Below are 27,909 nucleotides of genomic sequence, written 5' to 3' on the forward strand. Positions count from 1 at the left end.
AAGAGGAAAACACAGGGCTCAAAGGACTAGGATTTGATAACATTTGAAGAACTGTCACCATGGGAGTGAGGACATGAAACTGCTCAATTAACTGGAAGGTATTAATTTAAGAGTTTAATTAATTTAAGGGACTTGGCAGTTTAACAGTTCGGGTGGTCCTTGCTGATAAATTCTGAGCGAGAACATCAGAGTGAAATGCTGGAGTGGAACAAGGTCATGGGAGTTGAGGTCAGGGATGGGAGAGAATGCTGTCTGGGATGGGTTTTAACTTTGCACTCACCCAGAATAATTGTGGTGTTGGGGAACAGATGTGAAAGGAGCTTGTGAACTAGGAACACAGACCTTTAGGGACTTGGTATGGATTTGTGACCAGAGATGACATGACAAGAAGACATAAAAGGTGACATATGCCAATTGCATGTGCTTCAAGAGTAATGATGGGGGCACAATAACATTTTATGGGCTGAGGTATATGTTGGGTGTTGGTGGGGGAGAGAGGGAATGAGGAAACTTGCCTGTACTTAGGAGGAGTCTGTTCTGAGCCAGGCGACACGTGAACTCTACCTCATTTAATCCGTACTGCAGTCCTCTGAGATTGGTTCTGATATCCTCGCTTAGCAGAAGAGTAATGAAAGATGAATTGCCGTTTTTTCTTTCTTACAGCTCGTAAGTATGGGACTGGGAGTAACTCTTGGGAAGGTGGAAGAAAGGAGAAGTGGTTTGTATCAGAGGAATATTTTTGTGATAGAACATGTATTACAGCGGACACTAGGTCAATCCTGAACCCTTATATAGTGGACTTCAATACACGTTTGTTGAATTAATCTAGATTTTTAGAGGTATTTCATTTTCTAATCTTACTTTTCCATAGGTCCCGTTTATTCCATCTTTTGATTATTTTTCCACACTGAAGCTTGAATATTGATTCATGGACAAGATGACAGATGTGTCTTCTTCCTCCTACTTTTCTGATTTTGGGCTGCTCCTATATTTGGAGGAGCTAAACAAAGAGGAATTAAATATATTCAAGTCATTCCTGAAGAACGAGACCGTGAGACCTGGGTCCCGCAGGATACCCTGGTCTGACGTGAAGAAGGCCAAGCGGGAGGATCTGGCTAACTTGATGAACCAGTATTACCCGGGAGGGCAGGCCTGGGATGTGGCTCTCAAAATCTTTGGCAAGATGAACCTGAAGGGCCTGTGCCAGAGAGCAAAAGCAGAGATCAGCTGTGAGTGATGCTGGAGACACATCCCGGGGTGGGGAGAAGGAAGTGCTTCCTGGAGCCCATTGATTCTATGAAAGGGACATGGGTGTTAAACTATTCTGTGGATACACACTCCATGATGCTCAAGTACAGTGGGAGCTTGTTGGGTCATTTGAGGAACACCAAAGAGGCCATAGGGTTTTGAGTACTGTTACTCAGCCTGGCTCCTTCACTGGAAGAGATCCATCCATCTTGTACCAGTTAGAATGATTAAAGGAATGGAGTGATAAGAATTGTCCCATCTAATGTTCCTTGGCCTAAACTACAAATAAAGTGACAGGTTAGGCTAAATTTTAAGGACTCACAAATATGATTTTAAATCTTTGCTGAAGGATAAGAAGTGGGCAAAAAATTATTAAGGGATGTAAGCCAAAATGATAATTTTAGTCATTCCCAGCTGTGAAATCCTGTAGTCATCTAAATTTCTTACTCATATACAAGGCTTTATAGCTGCAAAATGTGTATGCATTGATATTGTGTATCTTCTGAGCCTCACCTTCTCTCTGTGAGGTCAGTATAGATGAGGAAGCTTAGGCTTAGACGAGACCACTTGCCTTAGAGTTACAGGATGGGAGGCATGGCAGGAGGTGTCCTGCTTCAGTGCTGTTCACACCACTTCACATCTCCCTCAGCTAAGCTGGTCCAGTCTGAGGCTCTGTTGGCTCTAGTTTTCTTAAACCCAAATGATCAGAGAATTGGACCACTGAGGAAAATTGTGTTCTGGTCATCACCAATTCTCCTTATTTTTGGTAAATCTCATGATCCTTTTGGAATCTGTTGCAGGGATAGCCAAGACGGTGAGACCAGAGGACACTGGGGCCAGAGAGGTACAAGGTCATCAAGAAGCTGTGCTGGGTAAGTTTGAGTCAGCTTTGGGAGGTTGGAGCTTCTGAAGCATGATGGAGGAGGGCTATCTCCCAGGGGACCTTTGTGCAACACTTGTTGACTTCTGGTAATATCCTACCTGTTCAGTGGTTATCTTTGAAAAAGCCATAAAAAAAGAATAACACAATGCCATTTGCAGCAACAGGGATGGACCTGGAGACCATCATTCTAAGTGAAGTAAGCCAGAAAAAGAAAGAATAATACCATGTGACATCACTTATATGTGGAATCTTTTTTAAAAAATGAGACAAATGAACTTATTTATAAAACAGAAACAGACTCACAGACATAGAAAACAAACTTGTGGTTACCAGAGCGGGAGAAAGGGGGTGGAGGGATAAATTGGGAGTTTGGGATTTGCAGATACTAAGTACTATATATAAAATAGGTAGACAACAAGGTCCTACTGTATAGCACAGGGAACTATATTCACTTCCTTGTAATAGCCTATAATGAAAGAGAATATGAAAAGGAATATATATAGTATAACTGAGTCACTGTGCCATACACCAGAAATTAACACAACATGGTAAACTGACTATACTTCAATTAAAAAAAAATGAGTTGGCAAAACTGGCTCTCTGGACAAAGTCAGAAACAGGGCTCTGTTAATTCAGAGCCTCAAGAGAGCTGTATTTGGAAATGGCCAGTCAAAAGTTGACAGTCTGAAGAGCAAAGGTATGTTGATCTTGTTTTATGGACTGAAGAGTCCCTGAGTTGGTGGGGACTGTTTGGCTTATTGAATCTCTTTACTTCCATTAGAAATGATACTGTAATTGAGTTCTGGGGTAGTGACCAGCTAGTCTATGTAAAATGTAGTTTCTAGGTCTTCTCAGTCTTAGTTCAGTACCATTTCCATTCCCCCTACTTTGTTTTGAATTCTGTACAACTGAATTCCAGTTTATATAAATGGAATTACATTACAAAGAAAACTCAACCAAGTGAGAAACCTTCATTCTTAACTCAGCTATGCTGCATTCTAACGGGCCACCTAATTTCATTCAAGAAATAATTGAGAACCTGCTTCATTCCGAGCACTAGTAAATAGAACTTTCTTATTGTATTAAATGATTTTGAAGATAACTTCCTGCTTGGACTTTAATTTCTGATACAATATAAGCAAGTTTATTTTTGTGGCGTAACTGGCCGTAAATTTAGGAAACCAAGGTTCCACCGCCATAGAAATTTACTCTGGAAAATTCGGTAGATAAATGTATAATGAAGAAACTAAAAATCATCCTTATAATCTCAATTTTTAAAAATACAGCACTTTACTAGGTATTATACCATTCAAAGACAGAGTCCCTGCCTTCTAATACCATCCCTTCCATTGGGGGAGAACAAAGCATAATTTAGTGGGAAATGAGCTATGTTAGATGTTTGTACTGAATGCCTCAGAGCAGGTGAGACTTGGTGTGTACCCTTTAAGAGCAGTCTGTTTCCCACAGCCCCCCAGCTCACCTGAAAGTGAGCCCTGCTGCCTTCAAAGCCAAATGTTCTGGGGGCTCAGCCCATCTTCCCAGGGCAGGACCCCAGGACGGGGAAGCTTGATGTGGGACTCAGCCCTCTCGCTCCTCAGGGAGGATCCTGTAACTGTTCATTTCCGTTAATGTTTTATCTGTATAAAGTGGATTCTTTTGATCTGTAGATTAAGGTCCTCTCTGGCAATTACTGTTAATTGTTGCCTAGGTCCTCTTTTTATCTGGATGATGGCTCTGTTCCCCACACATGCCATCCTTTTTCTCTGTAGAGTATAAGTACAAAGAAGATAAAAAATATTTCTAGAACGAACCTAATTTTTATTTTTCCACCCTAAATGTCTGCATTATCAGTTCTATTTTTACACAGTTTCTAATGTAGGTTTTAAATCTGCAGGAATGTTTTTGTTTTATTTCCATTCTTTTCTCATGTAAACTGCTGTAGGTTGATTTCAGCCTGTATCTTGTTCCTGCTCTAAGTCCTCCAGTATTCTTAACATTGCAAACCATAGAGTTTATTTTAATCTTGTGTATCTCCCCCCCCATCTCCTTTCTAACTGACTTAGGTGATGGAACAAAATACAGAATTCAAATAGAGGAAAAATTTCGCTTCATGTCGAATAAGAACTGTTTGCTTGCAGAATCTGGAAATTTCTGTCATGAAATCACTCAGGAGAGCCGAGAACTGTTGGAACGTTTGTTTGGTGAGGATGTCAGAACCGGCGTGCAGCCGCAGACAGTGGTCCTTCAGGGGCCTGCTGGAGTCGGGAAGACAACCTTGGTGAGAAAGATGATGTTAGATTGGGCACAGGGCAATCTCTACCAGCAGAAATTTACCTATGTTTTTTATCTCAATGCAAGAGAAATTAACCCATTGAGAGAGAAAAGCTTTGCTGAAATGCTGTCAGATGACTGGCCCAGCACAGAAGGGCCCATCGAGAGAATTATGTCCCAGCCGAGTGGTCTCCTTTTTATTATTGATAGTTTTGATGAACTACACTTCGCCTTTGAGGAACCCGAGTTTGTGCTGTGTGGCGACTGGACCCAGGTACACCCTGTGTCCTTCCTCGTGAGTAGTTTGCTGAGAAAAGTGATGCTCCCTCAGTCGTCCTTATTGGTGACGACAAAACTCACAGCTTTTAAGAAACTAAAGCCTTTATTGAAGAGTCCGCGTTCTATACAGCTACTAGGTATGTCTGAGAATGCAAGAGAGGAGTATATTTGCCAGTTTTTTGAAGATGAGAGGTGGGCCCTGCAAGTGTCCAGTTGCCTAAGAAACAATGAGATGCTTTTCAGCATGTGCAAAGTCCCCCTGGTGTGCTGGGTCATTTGTAATTGTCTGGAGCAGCAGATGGAGAAGGGTGGTGATATCACGTTGACCTGCAGGACAACCACAGCTCTGTTTACCTGCTGTATCTCTAGCTTGTTCACACGTGTAGATGGACGCTTTCCTAGTCTACCCAGCGAAACCCAGCTGAGGAGCCTGTGTCACTTGGCTGCCAGGGGAGTATGGACTATGACTTATGTGTTTTACAAGGAGAATCTCAGAAAGCATGGGTTAGTTAAATCTGATGTCTCAGTTTTCCTGGACATGAATATTCTTCAAAGGGATGCAGAGTATGAAAACTGCTATATGTTCCCCCACCTCCACATTCAGGAGTTTTTTGCAGCTATGTTTTATATGTTGCAAGACAGTTGGGACACCGGGGACAATTCCTTCCAGTCTTTTGAAGACCCAGAGCTGTTACTTGAAAGCAGCAGTTGTAATGACCCCCACTTGCTGCAGATGAAATGCTTTCTGTTTGGCCTTTTGAATGAAGATCTAGTAAAACAACTGGAGGAAACTTTCAACTGTAAAATGTCCTTGGAGATGAAATGGAAGACACTACAGTGGATGGAAACACTAGGAAACAGTGACCCTTTTCCATCACACCTGGTTTTTCTGGACTTGTTTCACATTCTATATGAAACTCAAGATGAAGCCTTTATAAACCAGGCAATGAGATACTTCCCAAAGGTTGTCATTAATATTTGTGAGGAAATCCATTTGCTCGTGTCTTCATTCTGCCTGAAGCATTGCCAGTACTTACGGACCATTAAACTGTCTGTAACTGTGGTATTTGAGAAGAAGGAGTTAAACTCCAGCCCCCAAGCTGAAACTTGGTAAGTGTGTCAGGTCAGTTCCCTGGAAGTGCCCTGCGAGGGAGTGAAGGGAATAGATTTTGTCCGAGGGCAGGGAGGAGTTGTTCGAGGTCCCAGAGCCAGGATAACCTTTCACAGTTGTCCCACCCTGATGCAAGGAGGCCAGGCACTGAAACCCCTTATTGACCAGGCACGGCTCCTGGTGAGGAATGGGCGGAAGCTCTCTTGGCCTGGGGGCTATCCCAAGGGAGGGAGGGGGCTGAGAGCGGTCAGCTGTCAACACCCCCAACGACTGGGGAATGAATGCTTCAGTCCTCAAGGCGGGACGCGGCACGGGGCTACCTTCCATCCACTGCAACACAATGTTTAACTTTCTACGATGATGTCCTCCTGAAGAACAGGGACGAGGAATTTCTCGCTGAACCTAGTGTACACGGGTCCTCTCTCTGGGCTGTTTCACTGTACTCGCCTTCCCTGTCACCTAGACAGAGCTTGGGCTTGTATGAAAGGTCTCAGCCGTCTAACAGCTAAATGGAGAGAGTCAGATGTGGGGCAAGAGTTAGTAGGTTTTGAAGTGTTTTGAAAGGATAAATGAAGCTTCAGCATTTTAGGCATATTATTTTACCCTCTGTCTTTCCTCAAGTTGCCCTTTTTGACTCTACCCATCTGAGTCTGGGGGAGGAATTGAACTCATAAGTTCCAGATTTAATTCATTGAGGGTTTACTATGTGGTATACAGTTACATAATACAGGGGCTATTTAGCATGTTACCCAGCTTAACGGCGGTCAAAACCATACTTCAGTTTATTTTTAAGATTATAAAAGTGAGATTCAGAGAAATAAGTGTATAATGATTAATTCAAGCACACACCAAATAATAGCTAACATTTGCTTAACACATACCTGACAGTCTTCTAAGTTCCAGCTCAGTCTCCCAACAATCCTAGGTACATACTGTTATTTCCATTTTACTTATTTAAAAAACCGAGGTACCAAGAAGGTATATAACTTGACGGATGTCACACATCTGATTATAAGTCCTTGGTTTTCCAATTTTGCCCAAGCTCTCATTGCCATTACATACAATTGTATTCGTCTTATAAGAACATGTATTTCATTCTTCTCTGAACTGTGGGAGTAGGAGTTTTAGGCTGGGATGCTATGACCTTTATTGTCCTTGAGGAGTTGTGATTAGTCACCTTCAGTGAATTTTCTTAATTCTGACTTCATAGTTCTATTTACAGAAGATGTGAGTGAACCCAGGACATTGGAATGTATTTTATGCTTAATAATAAGTGTTAGGAAGGCTTTCTGGCCACTGTCTTGCTAGTCTTTGTGTTACCTTTCCCTCACCTGTGTAATCCTAGAGTTGGCATTGTTGTGAAAATAAAAGAGGCTGAGAACTCAGTGTTTTAAAAGGGACATTATAGGTGACCTCAGTCTTTTTCTACAACATAAGTATACTGTAAACGTCATCAGAGCAGGATCTCTGTCTTGTTCACCGTTTTATCTGTAGTATCCGTACATAGTAAGCACTTGAATGTTTGCCTAGTCTTCTCAAATTTAAGACCCCCAGTGATGTAGAGACCACCATTCTGCAGTGTCATTCATTTCACTTTAAGTAAATCATGGGAGAACCAATATGTATTGAGTAGTAGAGAGGATCAGTACATGCCACTTCAAAATATACAGCTTTTACTGAAGAATTATCTTACACTGAAGGCATTTAATTTCCTGAAATCCCTTGTCTGCCTAAAAGCAGTCCTCCCAAAAGAACTCAGTTGTCATAAATCCACTCCCCAGGGCAGTTCTGATCTTGTCTTCTTGGAGACAGAAGTTGGCACCACACCCTGATAGACATTGTCACCAACGATCATACCTCCCGTCTATTCTCCTGGGGGCCCGTTTATCTTCCTAAACAGTCATTTGTTTCTCTATAAGTGCCCTTTCTCCCCATGCCTTTCCCCTAGTAATTTAGGCCTATGGACCCCAAACTCTAACCACTCCTTTGAGTTACTCAGAACTGAGTTTCTCCCATGTGAAGCTGCAGTGCACATGCTAATACAATTTGTACGCTTTTCTCTTACGATGTCTTTTGTCGGTCTCATTTACAGGGTCCCATTCACAGAACCCAGGGGAACAGAGGAGAAAAGATACTTTTCCTCCCCTACAGTAGCTATAATATATAAGGCAGCATGCTAGACTTTTATGTGTTTTAATATAAATAATAGCAGCTCCCAAATTGTTAGGATTTATAACATTTATAACATGAAACATTCGCTAAGCATTCTCTATAGATTGTCTTACTTATTCTTTACAGTAATCCTAAGAAATGCAGACTATTACCTTTAGTTTTTAAGATGAAGATAGGTTAGTAACATGGCCAAAATCACCCAGTTTAGTGAACGGTGAAGCTGGGATTCTGGACTGTCCTATTCTAGAGCTTATGCTTAAAATCACTAGGATATCTTCTATTTTATTCCTTATTACTCTTTATCTGTTTAAATGAACCTGTTGATCATAAGCCTAGTAGTTAAATTGGATACCACTTCAAAATTTACACAGTGCTTTTGTGTACCCACTGAAATTGACTATTAAACCCTTACAACCCAGTGAAGGGAGATGGCATTTGCATTTTGTAGATGAAGAAAATGTGGAGCTCAGAGAACTAATGGAACTTGCTTAAAGTGACACAGATAGTAAGTGGCAGAACTGGAGCTCACAGTCGGTGCTTCTTAATCTACGCCAGTCTCCTAATGTCTACCCGCTTTTTCTAATCTTACTCCTTGTGCTCATATATTATTTTTCTTCTTGATACTGGCTCTTCAGGTATTTGGAGAGTTCTCTCTTGTCCTTCTTGAATCTCTTCTTTTAATGTGAATTCACCCTAGTTTTTAATTCTGTGTGTGTTACAGGGATGGCGGGGGCAGTCTATTGGGCCAATAAAATCCCTGGAGTGCCAAGAGGAAGACTTCCTGGGGACGGTGCTCAAGCCAGAGCTGCACTGGGTGGTCTCACCACTTCCAAATACACTTACTTTCACCCCATACCATCTTCAGAGAGCTGCCTAGGCTGAAATAGATTTGTTGGTCTCTTTTTCCAATCATTTAGGCAAAGGGATGGTGGTCGCATTACTCGTTGGTGGCAAGATCTCTGTTCTGTGCTTCATACAAATGAACATTTGAGAGAACTGGACCTGTGTCATAGCAACCTTGATAAATTAGCAATGAAGACTTTTAATCAAGAACTAAGGCACCCAGACTGTAAACTACGAAAACTACTGTAAGTCTGGCATGAGAAAACATAATGGAGCCATTGTATTTTCTTTCTTTATCCCACCTCCCAGTCCTATTAAAGGGAACCAACAGTAAACAGATAATTAAAGTCTACTGTGTAAAATACTCTAAGAACATGAATTGTGGAAAGCTCTGGGGACGGGGGAGCATAGCTAACTTGTTCTGGGAAATATTACACAGAACATAGTAGCAGTTGACCTGGGTCTTTGAGGCTTCGTTAGGAATTTTCTACATGGAGAGGAGCACAGAGCTAAGGCATTCTAGGGAAGTCAACAAGGCATTGTCTAAACAAATTCTGGAATATATCATTTTTTTCCATTCAATACAGTGCACAGATATGAAGTGTCCAGTTCATTGAGTTTTGACAGTTGCATACACCTGTGTAACCAATACCCCAAACAAGCAAGAAAGTAATTACATCTAATCGTGAAGTTTCCCTGTAGTCCTTTCTGTATTCACTCCTCTCACCCTGCCCAGTCCCAAAGGCAACCACTTGCTAACCTCTATCACTTTAGATTAGTTTTGTCTGTTCTTGGAAATCTTTTAAATGGAGTCATACAGTATATATATTTTTCTGTCCATCTGTTTTTGCTCAACAAAATATTTTTAAAAATTTATTCATGTCATTGCTATTTCAATTGTTTCTTTCTTCTCATTCTGATTAGCATTCCATAGTATGCTATACTACAGCTTGCTTATTCATTCTCTTGTTAATTGGCCCCTGGGTTGTTTCCAGTTTGGGGTAATTATGAATAAGGCTTCTTTGAATATTCTTGTACAAATCTATTGTGTGTGATAGATGTTTTCATCTCTTGGTCTAATACCTAGGAATGGAATTGTTAGCTCATAGATGTATGTTTAACTGTTTAAGAAATTGCCAACCAGTTCTTCAAAGTGGTTTTACCATTGTATAGTCCCACCAGCAGTATATGACAGTTCCAGCTGCTCCTCATCCTCGCCAACATCTGCTATGTCCTTTTAAAATTTTTTATTATATCTTAATTTGATTCTAGATACCCTACTGCCTTTTTACACTTGGTCATTTACAGGTCTCCCTCTCTTGTCTATTGGCTCTGCTAAGAGCTGGAACTGATCCTGTTCTCTTTTGTGTTCTGTGCTCATCGACGTGCTCAGGGCTCAGCAGTATGTACCAAATGCTGAACAATCGATAAGATACTTGTTTCCATTAGCACTGTTGATTAATGTTATTTTATGGGGAACAGGCTTCCCCCTAAATACTGCCCATAAAATCTCAGTGTTTTTAGTGAGATCTGACCTTAGATTTTAAGTGACTAGATTAGGTCAGGTCTTGCATGTAGGTATGGGAGGCAGTTACACACATGTTACAATGAAGGTGTTCCTGAAGTCCTTTTCACTCACCCCCATTCATCTCCCGCACAGTGTCCCTTCACTGAATGCCCCAACCCAGATCCTAACAGTAGCTAGTGCTTCTTTCGGGTTAAATGGCTTCCTCTTTTAGAATGCAAGGGTCTCTCGGGGGATGGCTCCATGAGGGCAGCTCTCAGTCTTTCCCACCTTAGTCTGGCCTGCCTTACTTAAATCACTCTTCCCTAACAAGTGACACTGTACTTTCAACTTAGGTTTAGTGAGTGCATTGGGAACTTTTACTAGAGATGATGGTGAGCACTCTAAATGGGTAAAAGCTTTATTTTCTTGATGTGCTTGGCTGGATGGAGGGTGAGGGTGAAGGGTGAGTGATCTTCAGAAGTGAGGGGAGGTGAGATCACAAAGGGAAGTTTTTGAAAAGTTAGCAGTAGGAACACACTGGGCATCTGGAGCCAGCAGAGGCACTATAGAAGAATCAGATACAGCTAACGATGACTCAGAGATGGAAAACAGGAAGAAAAATCGGCAGATTTAACTTTCTTCATATTTTGCTTTGGGTTGTCTCTACACCTAACAAAGTCCACAAGATGACAGGGAATATTTTGCAATAATGTATTGTGCTAATGATGCACATCAAATAGTTGATATTAACTGTGAACTCATGTTGGGTTATTTAAAGGATTAATATATGGATTAATGTTGTAATTGCAGTATTAGGAATAGCCTCGATAATTTTCGGTCCTCATTCCTGGGACTAAGAGTTCAAAAACTTCTCTTCTGCTTTTCCTGATGCCACACTTTCTTTGCCTTTAGAGTCAAAAGAAAAAAAAAAAGTTGAGAGTATCAGCTGTCAGGATATAATGGACATTTAAGTTGTAACCCATTTTTTTCCTAAGCAACATCCTGAAGCTTGAATTTACGACCTTGACCTGAAACAGGAGAAACCCAGTGTAAGATAAGAGATGGCAGGAATATTTAGATAGTATCTCAGAGCTGCGCTGGAAAGGAAAGGGATGTTGGAACCAGGGACAGAGATGATTTTGTAATCCCTCTTGTGTGTTTTCCTTCTGAAGGTTGAGATTTATTTCTTTCCCTGATGCTTGTCAGGATATCTCTAGTTCTTTGACTCATAACCAGAACCTGATGCATCTTGACCTGAAAGGAAGCGATATAGGGGATAATGGAGTAAAGTCACTATGTGATGCCTTGAAACACCCGGAGTGTAAACTACAGAACCTGAGGTAAGTCATGAGTTTGTGCATGTGTGTGCGTGTGTTTGAGACTTTTGTCTGCCAAATAGATTCTCACAGCCTGGACTTGCCGTTCACAGGGCTAGCTTAGATCTACTTTCTTGGTTGAAAGAGCAGGGATTTGTAGATTCAGGCTTATTTCCTCCTGATAAGACGTCTAACTCCCCCCGCCCCCCACTAAAGGCCCCTCATTGTATAGTTCTCTGTGTCTCCATCTCCTAAATCTGGGGGGAAAAAAGGGAGAGGAGACCCAGAATTTATAAATTTTTCATATTTAGATGCTGGAACAGCTATAGTCATTATATCTTTGAACTCTCACAGAAAAGGCTGCACGAGCAGTAGCTGAGGGCGGTGCTGAGGCAGGCTCAGTTTTACTTGATTTTTGACACTGCATCTCCCTCACCCATCACTGCAACTCAGTGAGCAGCACAGAAAGTTGAGGAAGAACAGTGTGGCAACTGTCCAGGTGCCTGCTCCCTACCACACACTAGTAATGGGCCTGATTTCCTTTCTCTATGAAAGTGAAAAAATTAGCAATCATGCTTGGTCTCCACATCGTGTGACAGGTTTCGAGAAAAATCTTATTTTCCAATGAAAGACATTTAAATCAGTTTCTGACAAAATAAAACCAACCCCAAAAAAGCAAAACAAAAAAAAAATCATTATAGTAAGTTTTACCTTAGAAATTTTGGAATCCCTAGATTCAGTTCAGGGGGCACAAGACTGAACCTTGATGCAGGAAGGACCAAAGTAGGTCTGTATTTGTGGGAAGCAAATTATAATGTATGTGTAGAAAAAGATGCCAAGAAAAATCTGAACCAAGACCTTCTTTTTGACAATAGGCAGATGAATTCTGTTACCATTGGGGAATTTTTTTTTAAGAGTTTCACTAGTTTTTACAGGATGCAACTCACAGCGTGCCTGGAAAGGTGCTGGGTAATTCTTGACCATGTGTTCAGTTGTCAGCAAGCCAGGTTGGGGTGTGGGTTTTACCAACTATGAAGCAGGTTTAGGACATTTTGAGAGATTTTCTGTAACCTGCAGCCTCTGGTCTGGAACCCCATTGAGAAGTAGGTCATGGGTTCCTCTGTCTAATCATGAACATGTTAGCAGCAAAGATGTGTTAAACAGAGGGAAAGATGTTCTTTTCCAGTGAGAGCCACGGATCCAAGACAGAATGCCGTGGCACTTGTCAGATCGGCAGGACTTGCTATTATCCCTTTCATCAGCTGGGACTTGAACAATGTATTCCAGTGAGGACCCTTCATGTAGACCCAGTTACCAGGCTTTCAGATAGGAAACCATCTCTCCGAGCCAACTAGTAGGGCTCTTGCACCAGTGAATAGAATGTTTTGGTGGCAGAAGTCATGAGAGATTCGTAATAATCTAACATTGAGTTATGTAGGACTAGATGTTTTCCCAGTGTGGGTGGTCACTGGGGCGCAATCAATAATCTCATAAGGTCCAGGTATCTTATAAGATTCCCTTGTTATGATAAAACAATAAAAGAAAGCAAAACTATTTTAAAAAATATTTTCTGACTTGTGATACCATCTCTGCTTTTCTTTGCAGTTGCAAAGGAAAGAGGGAACATTTTCTTTTTATGGGGCTCAGATTTCATTTGTCAGACATTAGGAGGTCCATAGCTGAAATTCTATTAATTGGCACTAAGAAAAGGAGAGAGTTTGAGAAACTCAAATTTATACTACAGAAAGGATAAGAGCAAAACAGATTATTGAACAAAAGGACTCTAGGACATCTACTATTTATATCTCCAGTCAGAAGCATTTTCTAATGTTTTCAGTGCCATTTTCTATTTTTTGCTTCACAGATGAGCTACGTTTTGTTTCATTTTTGGTTTGTGTCCAGCTATGTCCAGAAATTTGCAGGTTATATTGCCTGATTTTAATTTAATTGGTGATTATTAGTTACTGCCCTTCCGGGTTTTCTTCCCCAAATAAATACTTGATCAAATTCAAAAGGATCACAACATTTAAAATACCCTTATGTAAGGCAAAACATTTAGTATACCTCTGTGGTACAATTTCTGGTAGGTTAATTTAATCTAGGATTACAAGGGCTAGACATTTTACACTTTGAACTCTTCTAAAACTTCTGACTTTTTATCGTGGCAATGCACCTGAATTACAACAGTTACTTAGATTAATTCTATGCACATAGTTTTAAATCAATGTATACTGCTAGCTTTTTGGTTTTGTTTTCTTAAACTCACCTTTCCCACTGTACAAACTCTTAATTTTGATTCAGTGCATCATCGGCTGATACAGTTTTAAATTAATGTTTTCATGCAGCGTGTGAAGGATGCATTTTATGACTTTCTTTACACCCTTTGATCCCCTTTGTAGATGAATGACAACGTATCTGGGTCTCAGGCCTCCACTTTGTTCTTAACACTGACTTTGCTACGGTAATTTCCAGCATCTAGTGTTCTAGAGAGAAGTCTGAGGATAACCTGACACTTCAACCCCTTAACTCCCTCCCACCTTCCCAACTGTAGTGTTTACTTTCTCATTTGTGTCCTCAGGATTTTTTAAATTACTTTCACATTTTATTACTTTTGATCTGCTCATAAGGTTTTTTTTTTCCCCTTCTCAGAAATAATCTTTTTAAATGGGAGTTTTAAAATGGTTTCAGGGCTCACTCTCTTGCACACGCTGTCACCATTTCTGTTTCTGTTTTTCAAGAGCATTTAATAGTCATTAGTTGTAGCTCTTTTCCTATATAACTCTTACTTTTTTTTTTTTTTTTGTCCTTCTCATCTTTTTCTCCCTTTCTTCTTGGAGAGTCTCTCAGATTTATTCATAATGATTTTGCTCTTTATTGCCTCAAATGCAGATCTCAATGTTGTTGCTTCTAATTTCGTTGCACTCTTTTATCTTAAACCTGCTCCCTTTCTCACTGTCGTCTCCACTCATGAAGTGCTCTTCTCATTTCAGAGTCGTCATCTTCCTGTACATTTAAAATGTAAGGCAGACCTTTCTAAACACTTTCTTCCATTTCCTAGTTTTTGGGTTTTATATGTGTGTTTATTTTCTGTTCCTTAGTGTAATACTCTCTTCCTGTAAACTTTAATATTTTATCCACAGGTCCCATAATATTGGAATCTCTTTTCTGTCTAAAAGAGCTCTATCCAAACACAGTGTATAAGTTTCCCTAACTGCCTGATGCTGATATAATAAATACCCTTTTGTATGAGTTTGCTCTGGCTGCCGTAACAAAATACCCCACAGACTTGGTGAATTAAAGAATATAAATTTATTTCTCACAGTTCTGGAGGCTGGAAGTTCATGATCAGGGTGCTGGCGGGGTCGGTTTCTGGTAAGGCCTCTCTCCTTGCCTGTGGACAGCTGCCTTATCATTGGGTCCTCACATGGCCTTTCTGTGCGTGTGCTCACCCCTGGTGTCTCTTCCTCTTCTTATGAGGACACCAAGTACTACTGGGTTAGGGGTCCATTCTTAAGACCTCATTAGCCTTAATTACCTCCTGAGAGGCCCTCTCTCCATATACAGTCACATTAAGGGGGGGTGGGGGTTAGGGCTTCAACATGCAAATAGGGGGGAAGACAATTCAGTCCATAACACCTCTTCAGAGCAAGCTGAGGCTTTCAGCCTTAAGCCATGTTCTAGGTCGTCCAATAAGAACTAATTCTGGATTGAGGTGGGAGCTTCCCCTGTTCTGACCTCTCTATGCTCTGATTTTGATGAAGGGAAACAATTCTGAAGGCACTCAAGTTGATAAGTCCTCAAAATCAATAAATGGAACAAGTCCAAGTTCTAGGAGTGCCGCTGCCTGAGTCTTCTTACAAGCAGCTGACATTACGCCCAACCACGCCCAGACCCAAGTTGTCGCTAAATATGAGTCTGTAAAAACAGGGGCTCTCCATGTACTTCTTCTTTTCTCTTTCTGCTTCCCTTCCTCTTTTACTTTATTTTTAGAAACCATTTTATTAATTTCGTGTTTTCACTGTTAAGGATGGGGTTCCTCAGAAAACACAGGTTGGCTCCCATGAAGAAATGAGCTCTGGGCAGAGAGTTCTGTGGGAGTCTTCGCTTTTGCCCCTGCTTTCCAGCCCAACTCTGTTCTGCCTCAAAGTCAAAGAGTGAAGGGGTACACTCCTTCAGTCCATCTTCTTCCATGATGTGGTTAAAGGAAATTCCTCCCAGATTCAAAAAAATGACCGTTTAAAAATACTTTTTAATGTTTTCATACATATTTTGTAGGGAATTAGGGAGGTGGAGATGGAAGAGGGAAGCTCCCTACCCTCCCCCCTACCCTTCCTAACTCTCTAGCAGAGCCCCGGGCTTTAGGTAAATCATTCTCATTTGATGTAGAGAAGCCAGATTTTCAGAACAGGTCCCAACGACTGAGAAATCACACCCTCTGGCTAAGTGAGTGGGGGTTATAATAATTCTCTGTGGAGTGGTCATTTCTAATTTTCTGTATTGTTTTCCAGCTTGGAATCCTGCAGCCTAACTACGGTTTGTTGTCTAAATATCTCTAAGGCTCTCATCAGAAGCCAGAGCCTGAGATCTCTGAATCTATCGACTAATAACCTACTGGATGACGGAGTGATGCTGTTGTGCGAGGCCTTGATGCATCCAAAGTGTTACCTGGAGAGACTGTCGTGAGTCTTTCTGTACTGTTTTCTGTAGAGTCATTCTGTGCAGTCTTGTATACTTCCATTATGATCTGAACGGGGAAGCTGCTTGGGGCTTGACACTAACTGGCTGATTCGTCAGTCCTGGATGACTGCCTCCTTTTCTTTGCCTGCCTGCGTTCCTCTTTGACTTGACTCTTAGAGACACTTTTTTTAATGACAGACTTCTTACTTTCATTCCTTTCCAGGCTTCTCTTTTCTCCTCCTCTGTTTATCTCATCAGACCCTGTCCATAGCTGCGATGGAATTCATAATTAAAGTAGGTCTGCCGAGGCTGCTTCTGGAGTAGAGATGGAGGGGTTGTAAGTACCAGCTAGCTTCCCTGTGAAGGAGAAGAGAAGCATGAACCTTCTCTTCCCTCCCCATCTGTATTTCTCCTTCAGCTTAGAACACTGTGGCCTCACAGCAGCTGGCTGTGAGGATCTGTCTTTGGCTCTCATCAGCAATGAACGGCTGACACATTTATGCTTGGCGGACAACGTCTTGGGAGATGGTGGAGTCAAGCTTATTAGCCATGCCTTGAAACATCCACAGTGCACTCTACAGAGCCTTGTGTAAGCATCTACTAGTTTTCATCCTTCCAATATAACAGACCTTTTGACATACATTTAAAATGGAAAAATATTATGAACATATTCTGTCCCTTGCTTTTTTCTCTCCTGTTATCCCTGACAGTGAAGATGATGAAGATGATAATAATCATTGCCATTTATTATGTCCTTACTCTGTGCTGAGCCCTGTGCAAAATTTAATCAGCACAAAAGCACCTGTTGGTGTCAGATTAGCCACTTGAGTTTGAAATGTCTCACTGAACAGTGAGGAATGTGAGGCGTAGAAAGATTATGCAGCTTGCATGATGCTTCCAAGAAAATGATGGATTCAGGCCTAAAGTCCACCCATCCCAGATCGCTTGTGTGCATTCCCTTTGCAGTTCAGGGGCCTGCATTGTTTAATATCTTCACTATGTCTCTCTAATCCTTTTGGTCAATATTAATTAGATAGCTTAAAATAACTTTTGAAATCATTTGATGTTGAACATCTTTTCAAATGTTAACCTTTAATATTCTAGGAATTGCCTCTTCATAAGGTGTTTTCTTGTGGATATTTTCTGTTTTATAGGCTATGTTATTAATTATATTATATATTAATATATATATTATTACTATTACATTACTGCTATTTTTTTATTTATTATAAGTAACCTACCTGGCATGTTGCTGTATTTCTAACTTTTATGGTCATTTTTAGACTACAGACATTCAAAACTTCTGTGAGGTCAAATTACCTCCCTCCTGCATGACTTCTAGAAGTTTTTTCATAATTGGAAATACCTTTTTTTTAATCCACTTCTATCATCTTTTCCTACTCTTTGCGGATGAATTTTTAACATTTAAATGTTAAATTATTCCAAATGTATTGTGTTATAAGACTTAAACTTTCTTTCCCCCATACATCAGGCCTATCATCTGCACTTCATTTATATCCGAATACATCTTTTCCCTTCTGGTGGGAAGTGCCACTTTTACCATGCACAGAAAGTCCTTATTGTATTACGATTGCGCCCATCCTACTTCGCGTGCCTGCGCCTCCACTCCAGGCAGCTGCTTCTGCAGTAGAACACTGTATTTATGAGTGATGTAAAGATGTTAACGTGTTATTTATAATTCTGAAGAATGTGATTCCAGTTTTGTAGCCAAATCTGGTACCAACCTAAATACCCAAGTGAGACAGCCAAAGAGGCAGCGAGGGAGGAGGGCCTTAGGTCTGAGATGCAGTGCTGGCAAGTGGATACAGGATGGTAACGTGAAACCTTCCTAAAGATACAGGGCTCTGAGCAGTGACCCCGTCTTCCCTCGCCGTCCTCTCCACAGGCTGAGGCGCTGCCACTTCACGTCACTCAGCAGTGAGTGTCTCTCTGCCTCGCTCCTGCGCAACAGGAGCCTGACGCATCTGGACCTGGGGTCCAACTGCCTGCGAGACGACGGAGTGAAGCTTCTGTGCGACGCCTTCCGGCGTCCAGGCTGCCGTCTCCAGGCCCTGGAGTAGGTTTTCCGTGGCCTCCCGTCTGCGTCGCTTTAAGTACTGTGAGGGCAGGGGGGATGCGGCAGGAAAGGCAGGGAGCCGACTAGCTGTCAGAGAAAAGAATCCACAGCCGATTCCCTCTCCCCCTCATTCTGGGAGACAGGCTGGGGAAGTCTGTGGGTCCGATTTTCCTTAAACAATTACTGCAGTGACGACAGTCGGCTTCCCTCAGGTAAGGAGCACCAGGGACACCAGGCCGAGCGTTAGCCGTTTTTTTTCCCCTTGGTCATGCTCCAGGGAGTCTACTGTGTGTCTTCTGCCGCACATCCATGAAGCTGAAACTGTGCTCACTGGTTTTTCTCTCTTAAACTCAGGCTTGTAATTCGGTCAGCGTCTAAAGAAGCTGGGAAGGGAAGTTTTTTAAAATATGCAGCAATCCAGTCATTCTCAAACAGCAGCGAGTTTTGCTCCCCTCATGTTCTCTCTTCCTCTGGCAGTGGGCGCACGTCCATGTGCGCGATATGCGTCTGTAATTGTGACCACTGTGCAGACTTAGAGGTTTCCTTTTTACATGATAGGACTTCAGAAGCACATTTAAATACTTACATACAATTATTATTTTAATGGCTACATGATGTTTAATGTTTCACTAGGTAAATATTGTGGCTAGTGTGAAGCAAGAGAGAGATGTCACTGAGAGATCTTAGCTCATGTTCCCACCAGGGCCTCCTGTGGGACTAGCAGCCTGGGTGAGTCACTAAGGGTCCAACCCCAGCATTGCTTTGCTAGAACTGTAAACTGAAGATCGCTGGTATACCCAGAGGTGCTTGGGCTGACGACTGACTCATGAGAATCAGATTTCCAAATGAGTTTAATAGTTGATTGTAAACACTGCGGTAAATACTACGGTGTAACACATCCGTAAACACCAGGGTGATTGAACTCTTCGGCCCAATAAGCATCTGTACTTCCTTTTGGAAATGTATGGGGTATGGGTTATGATGTGATTCTTTGGTTTCCTTGATGATTATTCAACTGGAAGACAAAATTATACCTAATGGAGTTTATCACTTAATCCAGTGCCATCATGTAATTTACAGAGACATACTTTCTAAGTGACCTATGCACGTAAGCATTGCTGTAACGCCTGGACACATTGCTTTCTTAGCTGCCTTCGCAGCCTCTGTGGGCACATGCCAGTTCTCTCAGCCAGTGTTTATGCCAAATATGAGCTACATGCTCAGAGGACTAAAGGTTATTTCTCAGGTGATGCTTTTGTCCTTGGGTAACTCACAAAATGCCAATGGCAGGGAAAAAAAATACAAAGCCAATTATAATACATTCCATCTGTTGTTACAAGGATATGGCAGAAGTCCCAGGGAGCAAGGAATGGGATGGAAGAAACTGAGTTTCTTTAGGCTTAAAAGATAAAGAAGATTTTGTTATGTGCAGATTTCCTAGGCAGAAGGAAAGGAGTGAAAAGAAGGGAAATGCAGATAGATGCAGTATATTTGGGAGAAACTGGATGTGTATGGTGGGAAAGTGGGTGAGACAGTATGGAAAGAGAACACAAGGCCAGATTGTGAATGCTCTTAAATGCCCTAGAAAGGACCTGAAAGAAACATCTTTTTGTGTGTAGCTATCTTCTTTGGAGATAACACTTTGAGACGGATTCCTGGAAAGCATTTTTATGTCAAAAATACATTAGAAACTGAAAGCCTAGAGATCTGTGGGTTCCTTGGGAAAGCTTACGTCCACTGGATTTAGTATTGGCAGAAATATGTGTTTATGCCCTGGATTTGGGAAGTTTGTTAGAAAGCAACCTGTTTGTGGGAGAAAGCAGTTTCACTTGCGTTTTTTATTTTGTTCTGTTCATTAAGAAATCCCATCTGTTTCTACTGTTAATGTTAGATCTTCCTGTGGGCATCCTAGATTGTAGACAGAAAAGGCTCAGAAAAAAAGGCTCAAATACCTGGGCCTCTCTCCTGGGAATAAGCAAATTAAGCCTCACAACTGAAGGTCTCACTTCTCTCTTGTGCTTCTCGCAGACTGATGGGTTGTGTTCTCACCAGTGCATGTTGTCTGGATCTGGCCTCTGCTATTCTGAACAACCCAAACCTGCGGAGCCTGGACCTTGGGAACAATGACTTGAAGGATGATGGAGTCAAAATTCTGTTTGAGGCTTTGAGACATCCAGACTGTAATATTCAGAGGCTTGGGTGAGTTCAGTTTTCTATTACGATAATGCTACCTGTTTGGTGGCTTGTGTAGCTAGGAGAGATTTAGTATATGCAGCGGGTAGAAAAATAAATGGGGCTAGAAGGTAAGTTACTCTCAGAAATGAGAATGTGAATTTCAAATATATGGATCAATGCAGTGCATGTTGTTAGTACAGAAGCCACATTTCACGTTTGTTTCTTTGTGTCCTTGGTGCCTTGGCCAGAGTATGTATTAAGTAAGTGGTCCTTGATTCAGGTCTGTGTTCTATTATCCTTCCATCTGTCCTTGAATTAATTTTCTTATTAAATCAAAGATTCTACTAATCATCTTCCATCTGGAAAAGTGCTATTGATGCTCTCAAGGAGGCTGCAACCTAATAAAATCTCACTCTGTGTGCTGAGTACTTTTTATGTCCAATCATATATTGTTTAGATTTTTATTTTCTTTTTAAATCTTGAACTGATATTGGCTAGTACATTTTTACTTACACGGCATGAATTATTGACATCTGGGTCAAGAATTTTGCTCAGAATGTGGGAAGCCCAGGCACTATGATATGTCTTCATGATTCTCCCAAGAAAGTGCTCCTTTTTCTGGTTGCATTGGCTGTTTATATATGCTTTTTTTTTTTCACAACAATGATGATGTTGTAACTGTTGGGTCTGAATTTTAATTTTATAATCTAATAAGTCAGCCTATTACTGTTTTGTGGATGCTGGCAGGAGACACAGAATCCTGTCAGAGTCGGAGGACTTTATTACTTACTCATAGCATAGCCCCCATTAGCTCTGGGCACATTGGTGTGCTCTTCCCTTGTGCCCCAAGGCCCCCAGGGTGGATGTAGGGGATGAGGATGTATGCCTGCACATGCAGTGGGCTGCTTTCCAGGAGAGGAGCATTGAGTTTGGTGGACTCACCATTTTACAGCAAGCAGTGAGCAAGCCTGCTCTTTGTCCTGGAGGGAGACATTATCCCAAACCTCAAGGCTGCTCATTGCACACACATCCTAGGAAATGGCCCAGGTAAAGAGTTGTCAGGGCCTGGCATTTCTGTCAGCAGTACATGTAGGAGTTCCAGACCATGGAAGAAGGTCTCCCAACAATATCCAACCCTTTTTTCTACACAGTAATACAGTCTTGGCTTCTGATTATTCCCAAGGATATGCCACTCCATTGGCCACTCTGATTAATCTGACCAGCAGAGGCTGGGACCACCTTTGTTCAGTTTCTCTCATACAATATTTAATTAAGGCCACTATCAACAAGACTCCAAGCACAGGATGAGGCCAAATTTGCAGTACTGATTTAAACTATGCCCCCAGGGTCCTGGACTCAGCCAACTGAGTAACAACAGGAGGAACAATAGGGCTTGTTTTCCATTACAGTTCCTCGAAAGGAAGTTTAGAAGGACCTGCTGCTCCTGGTGTCACTGGCAGTAAATTAAGGAGGCAAAAGATGGGCCAAAAGCAACCCCTTCCCCATTAAAGAGACATGCAGTGGTCCACACTTCCCCACGTGCAGACAGACATCTGACCCGAAGGAGCACAGGCTGCACCAGCGTGGGGTTCGCTGTTATATTTGATCTGGGTCATTGTTACATTGATTTGGTTATGTCAGGTGGGCATCGTCACCAAGTAGTTACAGCTGCTTTGTTTGCCACACGAGGCATAAACCCAAGGCTGTTCCAGCGTCAAGAGAATCTTAGGAATTTGTATTAGACTGAAACAAGGTCCTACCGGTTGTCATGTTTGTACCCAGATGAGAGGGATCCACATTTGGGGTCTGCCATCTATGGCCTCAGGTACAACAGAATCGTTCAGAGCCTGCCATGTCCACATGAGCTTTTCTGTTTTCATAGCACGTGGACAGCATGACAACAGAGCAGTGGGTCAGGCCACCGGCTGCAGCTCCTGCTTGACTAAGCAGACCACAGAATCATTTTGCCAGGTGGCAGTGTTGGATCTGGGAGGAAAAAGAGCCTTAACTGTTCTCCCCACTTCCTACACCTTCCAGCTTCTAAGGTGGCCCTTCCCTGGGTCTTAGTGTTGCTAGTCTTCCCCCTCACCATGAAGTCAGTGCATCCCATCCCGGTGCCTGTGACTTCACTTTTTCTCTAATCATCCCCTGCTTGCACCCAGGCCTTCAGGCCAGAGGGATCAGATGGAAGAGAGACATAAGTAGTTTTACAGTATCTACAGAAACCCATTATCTCCTACTCCTTGGTCCGTAAGGGGATTTATCCAGCATTGTCTTCAACCAGATGATCACTGTCCTCATGATCTAGGACCTTGTCAATCCAAAAGAGAACCCAGTTGTCTAAACATATTTAGGTTTGAATCCCAAAGGCCTTTTTGGCTGGCCTACCACCTAACCAATCTGGCTGGCCTGGAGCTGCTGTCAGGGAAAGAAAAGAAGCATGCCCATTCCTGGGTCAGGATACAATCGTGAAACTTCAAAGTAGGTTTTTGGGGTTTTTTAAATATATATAACCTGCTATCCCTTTCATCTTAACCATTACCCTGGAGGTGGCCAAAAAGAGTCAAGCCATTTCAGGGGACAGCCACGTTTAGTGACCAAACTGCCCCACTAAGCTATGTAGACCGGGAGTTGTTGAGGGAGGTAGGGTCAGTAATCTTTCTGATTTAATTTCAAGGGGCTATTCCAGGGTTTTTTTGCATATTTGAAAATGTCTTAGTTTTCTATGAACTTGAATAGCAGCCTGGTTGTGTTCATAATATTTTGGTCATCCTCTGAGAGTTTTATTAGTCCGCTGCCTGCTAGCATTGAATCTGGTTGTAGGAAAGTTTGAAACCAGCTGATTCTTCCCCTTCAATGTCCTTATTGGTTTTAAAAAAAATTTTTTTCCCCTGGATGTCCTTAAGGTTTCTCCTTTAGCCCAATAATTTGTCCTGTGTTGAATTTTCTTTATTAATATTTTTCTGGGGACATGATGTTCCATTTAAGTCTGTAGATTGTACTTTTTAGGGGTAAGTTTTCCTATCTTTAATTTCTGTATATTTGTCAGTTTTTTTGCAAGGTCACCAATTATGCTTATGTTGGATCTCTTCTGTTTGTATTCCTTATCGATAATTTTCTTTAATCTTTTAAAGATTTTTCTAACCCATCCTACATATTCCTAAGTCTTTTGTTAGCAGTTGTGACTCTTTTGCTCCTTTTAATGAGACCTTCATTCTGTCATTTTAATTTTTCTGTTCTGTTATGTTTAAGCTCTGCCAAATCATATTTTAAATATTTTTAAATAAAATACAGAAAAATAAATTAAACTAGTATTTTAAAAAATCAAGCGTGTATGTAATCACACTCAGGTCAGGAAATTTTCCCAGTGAATTTCCCTCAGTCCCTCCCAAATCACAACAACTTCTGTCTTCTTCAAGAAGTAAACGTTATCCTAACTTTGATAGCAGTCACTTATGTGTTTTCTTGTATAGTGAGCCATGATGTACATAATCATAAACAATGGACTTGAATTTTGCTTGATTTTGAATTTTATATTCAGGGAATCATACTTTATATATTCTTTTGTGTTATGATTTTATCTTATGATTGTAAGAGTTATCTGGTTGTTTCCTGTGGCTGTTTTTATTCATTTTTTATTGCTATAAAAGATGAATGAATGACCATACCACAGACTATTGCTAATCTGAAACCAATAGATTGCCAGATATTTCTCTGGCAATAATGGGTTTATTCAGGATCAACAGAGAATTATAATTCAGCATCTGTAACCATGATGAGCTATTTGTAGTCTCCACATGGCAAGAGAAGGAGAATGCTTTTATACAGGGGAAAGGAAGTTGGGAGGGCTACAGTAAACTAAGAGTCCAGGGCTTTTCATCGGCTGAGTCCTTGCCAGAAATAGAAGTCCTTTTTCTTCCAGTGGGGTTCTATCTTTGCAGGGTGCGAGAGCTCCCCCTGCTGGTCTCCCAGCTCTATTTAATTGAGGTTCTGTTTAGTAGTTTTCCTAAGCTATATAAACCATTCTATTGGTGGACTTCTGGGTTGTTTTCATTTCTTTTCTTTAATGATTAGTGCTGCTATGGGTATTTTAATACATTAACTGTGAGACACCCATGTACACATTTATCTAGGGTAAATAATTAAGAGTGGAAATTAATATCTTGGGGAATATTCCCCAAGGATTAGACTAGTTTATTCTACCACTGGCAATGTGCAAGAGTTCCTGTTGCTCTCTGTTCTTGTCAATTTTATCAGACTTAATTTTTAAGAGTTTAGCCAGTCATGTGTGGTTTTAGCATATGATTGTGTAAGACTGGAATTATGTCTTCCTTGTACTTTGTAGAAATTTCTGGTGAAGTCATGTGATCTGGAGTTCATTTTTGTGGAGAGTTTTTTGACTTCTGCCTCAATTTTTAAATAATTATATACTTACATAGATTTTATTATTGAGTAATTTTTGGTAAGTGATAATATTCCTGTAATTTTATCCAGTCTCAATTTTAAAACTTATTGGCAAGTGTCTATTAATACTGTATTATTATCTGTTTAATGTCTCAATCATCTCTAGTGATTTAGATATCAGTCATGTTTCATTAATATTTTATCTTATTATTTCTTCTACTTTTGTTGAGTTTATTTTACCATTCTTTTTCTAAATTCTTGAGTTGGATGACTTAGCTCATACATATTTCCTTCTTTTCCAACAGACTTTATGATTTTCCTTCAAATCACTGCATTAACTTCAGCCTACAAGATTTTATATTATATGTAGTGTTTTTGTTATTTTTGAGTCTAAAATATTTAACTCCCTCAAGATTTTTTTCTTCAACTCATGGATTATTCTAAAGTGTACTCCTTACTTTTCAAACATAAGAGGAGTTTCTTGTTATCTTTTTACATTTAATCTCTAGCACTGTAGTCTGAGAACACTTCTGTGCATGATTTCAGCTCTTTAAAATTTGTTAACATTTGTTTCACGGCCCATGTATAGTCAGTTTTGTATGTGTCCATAGTGCACTTGAGAAGAACACGAAGAGTTCTGGGCTGCAGTTTTCCTATCAGTTAAGATTGTTTTTTCTGTTGTTCAAATCATCTGGTATTTTTAGTGATTTTTTTTCCAGATAATTCAATTACTGTGAAAAATAGGTTAAAATTTGTTATAATTACAGATGTGTGTATTTCATTTTGTAGTCCTGTTAGTTTTTATTTTCTATATCTTGAGACTTTTATTAGTGACTGCAAATTCAGAATGATTGTTTCCTGATGAATTCTTGATGACCTTTTCTCTTATAATGCTTTTAACCCTAACGTTTACTTTGTATGACATTTATGTAACGTGTCAAAATTAGTGGGACTATTGCCCCCACCAATTAATGTGTGTTCCATGTGGGTAGCAACTGGAAAATATTTTTACATACTCAGCACCTATATAGACACTTAAATGTTGAATGTCTAGATAAACAGAAGATGAAAATTAAAATTAATGGGTTGGGGGGGAATCATCAGGTCCAGAAGGTTGAGTTGAATATGATTCATCAGTTCGTGATATTATATTATCTCTGGTTTATGCAAGGGCCCTCTGTTGCCTGTTGGTTGGTCGGTTAGTTAATGTATCTCCATTAACCATATCTCCTTCTCACCTGTAGGCAACTTACCTAATGTGTTTGAAATACACCATAGAATTGTGTGTCCTTACAAAAGATGTAATATTGTTTCTAAGTGTATGCATTTTTATTTGCATAAATGGCATGGTGCTAGAGACCTCATTATATACCTTGCCCTTTTACACTCAATACCATATTTCTAAAATCTATTTATGTTGCTATACTTTTAATCCTGTTCAAGGATTCAGTTGCTTCATAGTTTTCCTTTGTGTGTTTCCACATTTACTCCCTGGACCATAATTATGACTTTGTAATTCATGATATGATATAGGAGTGGATATCTTCAACCCATAAATAGCTAGAAGTAATGAACATTATACTTATATTCCTTGACTTTACCCACGTTGTGCTCATTTTTTAAGCTTCTGGGGTCCTCCTACACGCCCCACTCTCAGATCTCGTGTGTATGCTCTTTGTCATGGGAGATAGTTCATTTCATCTTTAGTCTCTCCTCCCTGCAGGTTGGAATACTGTGGTTTGACCGCCCTCTGTTGTCAGGATCTCTCCTCTACCCTGAGCAGCAACCAAAGACTGATAAAAATAAACCTGACCTTGAATACCTTAGGGCATGAAGGAATTAAGAAGTTATGCGAAGTCTTGAGGTCTCCTGAATGTAAACTGCAGGTTCTAGGGTAAGTCGTCGTTGGCTTCTCAGGGGGAAAGGTTCCTGGAATGAGGGGTTTGGGGAGCCACTCGTTCAGGGCTAGCCTCAGCCTCAGCCTGACTGTGGGTCCTCTGGTGTTGTCCAGGCCCTTATTTGTTTTTCTCCCATTGAACACTGAATTCCAAGAGATATGATGTAGCATAGGAGTTAGGAACCAAGAACTCTGGAGCCGGACTACCAGAGTTTAAATTCCGGCCCTAACACTTACTAGATACTTGAACTCGTACTAGTCCCCAGTCTCTGTGTTTCTGTTTCCTTATCTGTAAACTGGATGAAATGCTAACATTTGCCCACAGGGTTTCTGTGAGGCTGGACCACCTGAGTCAACACAGGCAGTTTTTAGAGCAGTGCCTAGCATATAATGTGTTTGTGTTGGCTGTTTTCATAGTCATGATTAGTAGAACTATCTTGCTTGAATAGGAAAAGGCTCTCGGCGGATCCTTTAAAATCTTAACCTATTTTCTCTTTCTCTCTATACTCTGTTGTCCTTCAGCTGCTGTATCTCCCTCAACGGATCGGTCAGTTTCCTTGCCCGCTGCCTGGCCATGTTCATATTCTCTTTCAGGTCTCCCCCACTCAAATAAATCCCCAGAGAAAGTAAAGGGCTATGGGGAAACCGGAAGGTGCTTTCGTGGCAAGAAGAGATGTTCCCTTGTTTTCTCAGGTTGTGCAAAGAGGCATTTGACGAGGAAGCCCAGGAGCTGCTAGAAGCGGTGTGCAGCAGCAACCCACACCTTGCCATTAAGCAGGACTGTGATGACCATGACGAAGAGGACGGCTCCTGGTGGCGGTGTCTCTGACTCAAAAAACCTGGTAGTCTTGAACAGAGCCAAATAAAGACCCCGGCAAGACAAGGCCGGGGGGCTTCATGTCCAGACGTCACGCATTTGATGTCTGCCAGGTATAGGTTAGTCACTTCTCTGTAAAATGCTCTAGTTCACACAGGGGTTAAGAGGCAAAAATAAAATGGAAGACTTAAAGCTCTGTGCAAGTGTAACACGTTTTTCCCTGAACTTGGAA

At 41.1% G+C, this 27,909-nt stretch overlaps 1 protein-coding gene across 3 annotated transcripts; it reads left to right on the top strand.

Annotated features, from left to right (window-relative positions):
• Nucleotides 1-919: 919 nt before the first annotated feature.
• NLRP14 (NLR family pyrin domain containing 14) lies at nt 920-27,739 on the top strand. Of its 3 annotated transcripts, XM_031681273.2 has the most exons (11): nt 920-1,229; nt 2,049-2,120; nt 4,195-5,791; nt 8,882-9,052; nt 11,487-11,654; nt 16,139-16,309; nt 16,726-16,896; nt 18,214-18,384; nt 20,413-20,583; nt 26,687-26,857; nt 27,554-27,739. In XM_031681273.2, the coding sequence occupies exons 1-11, from the start codon at nt 929-931 to the stop codon at nt 27,687-27,689; spliced, it is 3,300 nt and encodes a 1,099-aa protein (XP_031537133.1). In that variant the 5' UTR covers nt 920-928; the 3' UTR covers nt 27,690-27,739. The 3 variants fall into 3 exon arrangements, with proteins under 3 accessions (XP_031537133.1, XP_031537134.1, XP_072825510.1); XM_031681274.2 differs by lacking the exon at nt 16,726-16,896 and having other exon boundaries at nt 27,554-27,737; XM_072969409.1 differs by lacking the exon at nt 8,882-9,052 and having other exon boundaries at nt 27,554-27,737.
• The last annotated feature ends 170 nt before the right edge of the window (nt 27,740-27,909 follow it).

This window comes from Vicugna pacos, chromosome 10 (genome assembly GCF_048564905.1).
Source record: "Vicugna pacos chromosome 10, VicPac4, whole genome shotgun sequence".
Lineage (NCBI taxonomy): Eukaryota > Metazoa > Chordata > Mammalia > Artiodactyla > Camelidae > Vicugna > Vicugna pacos.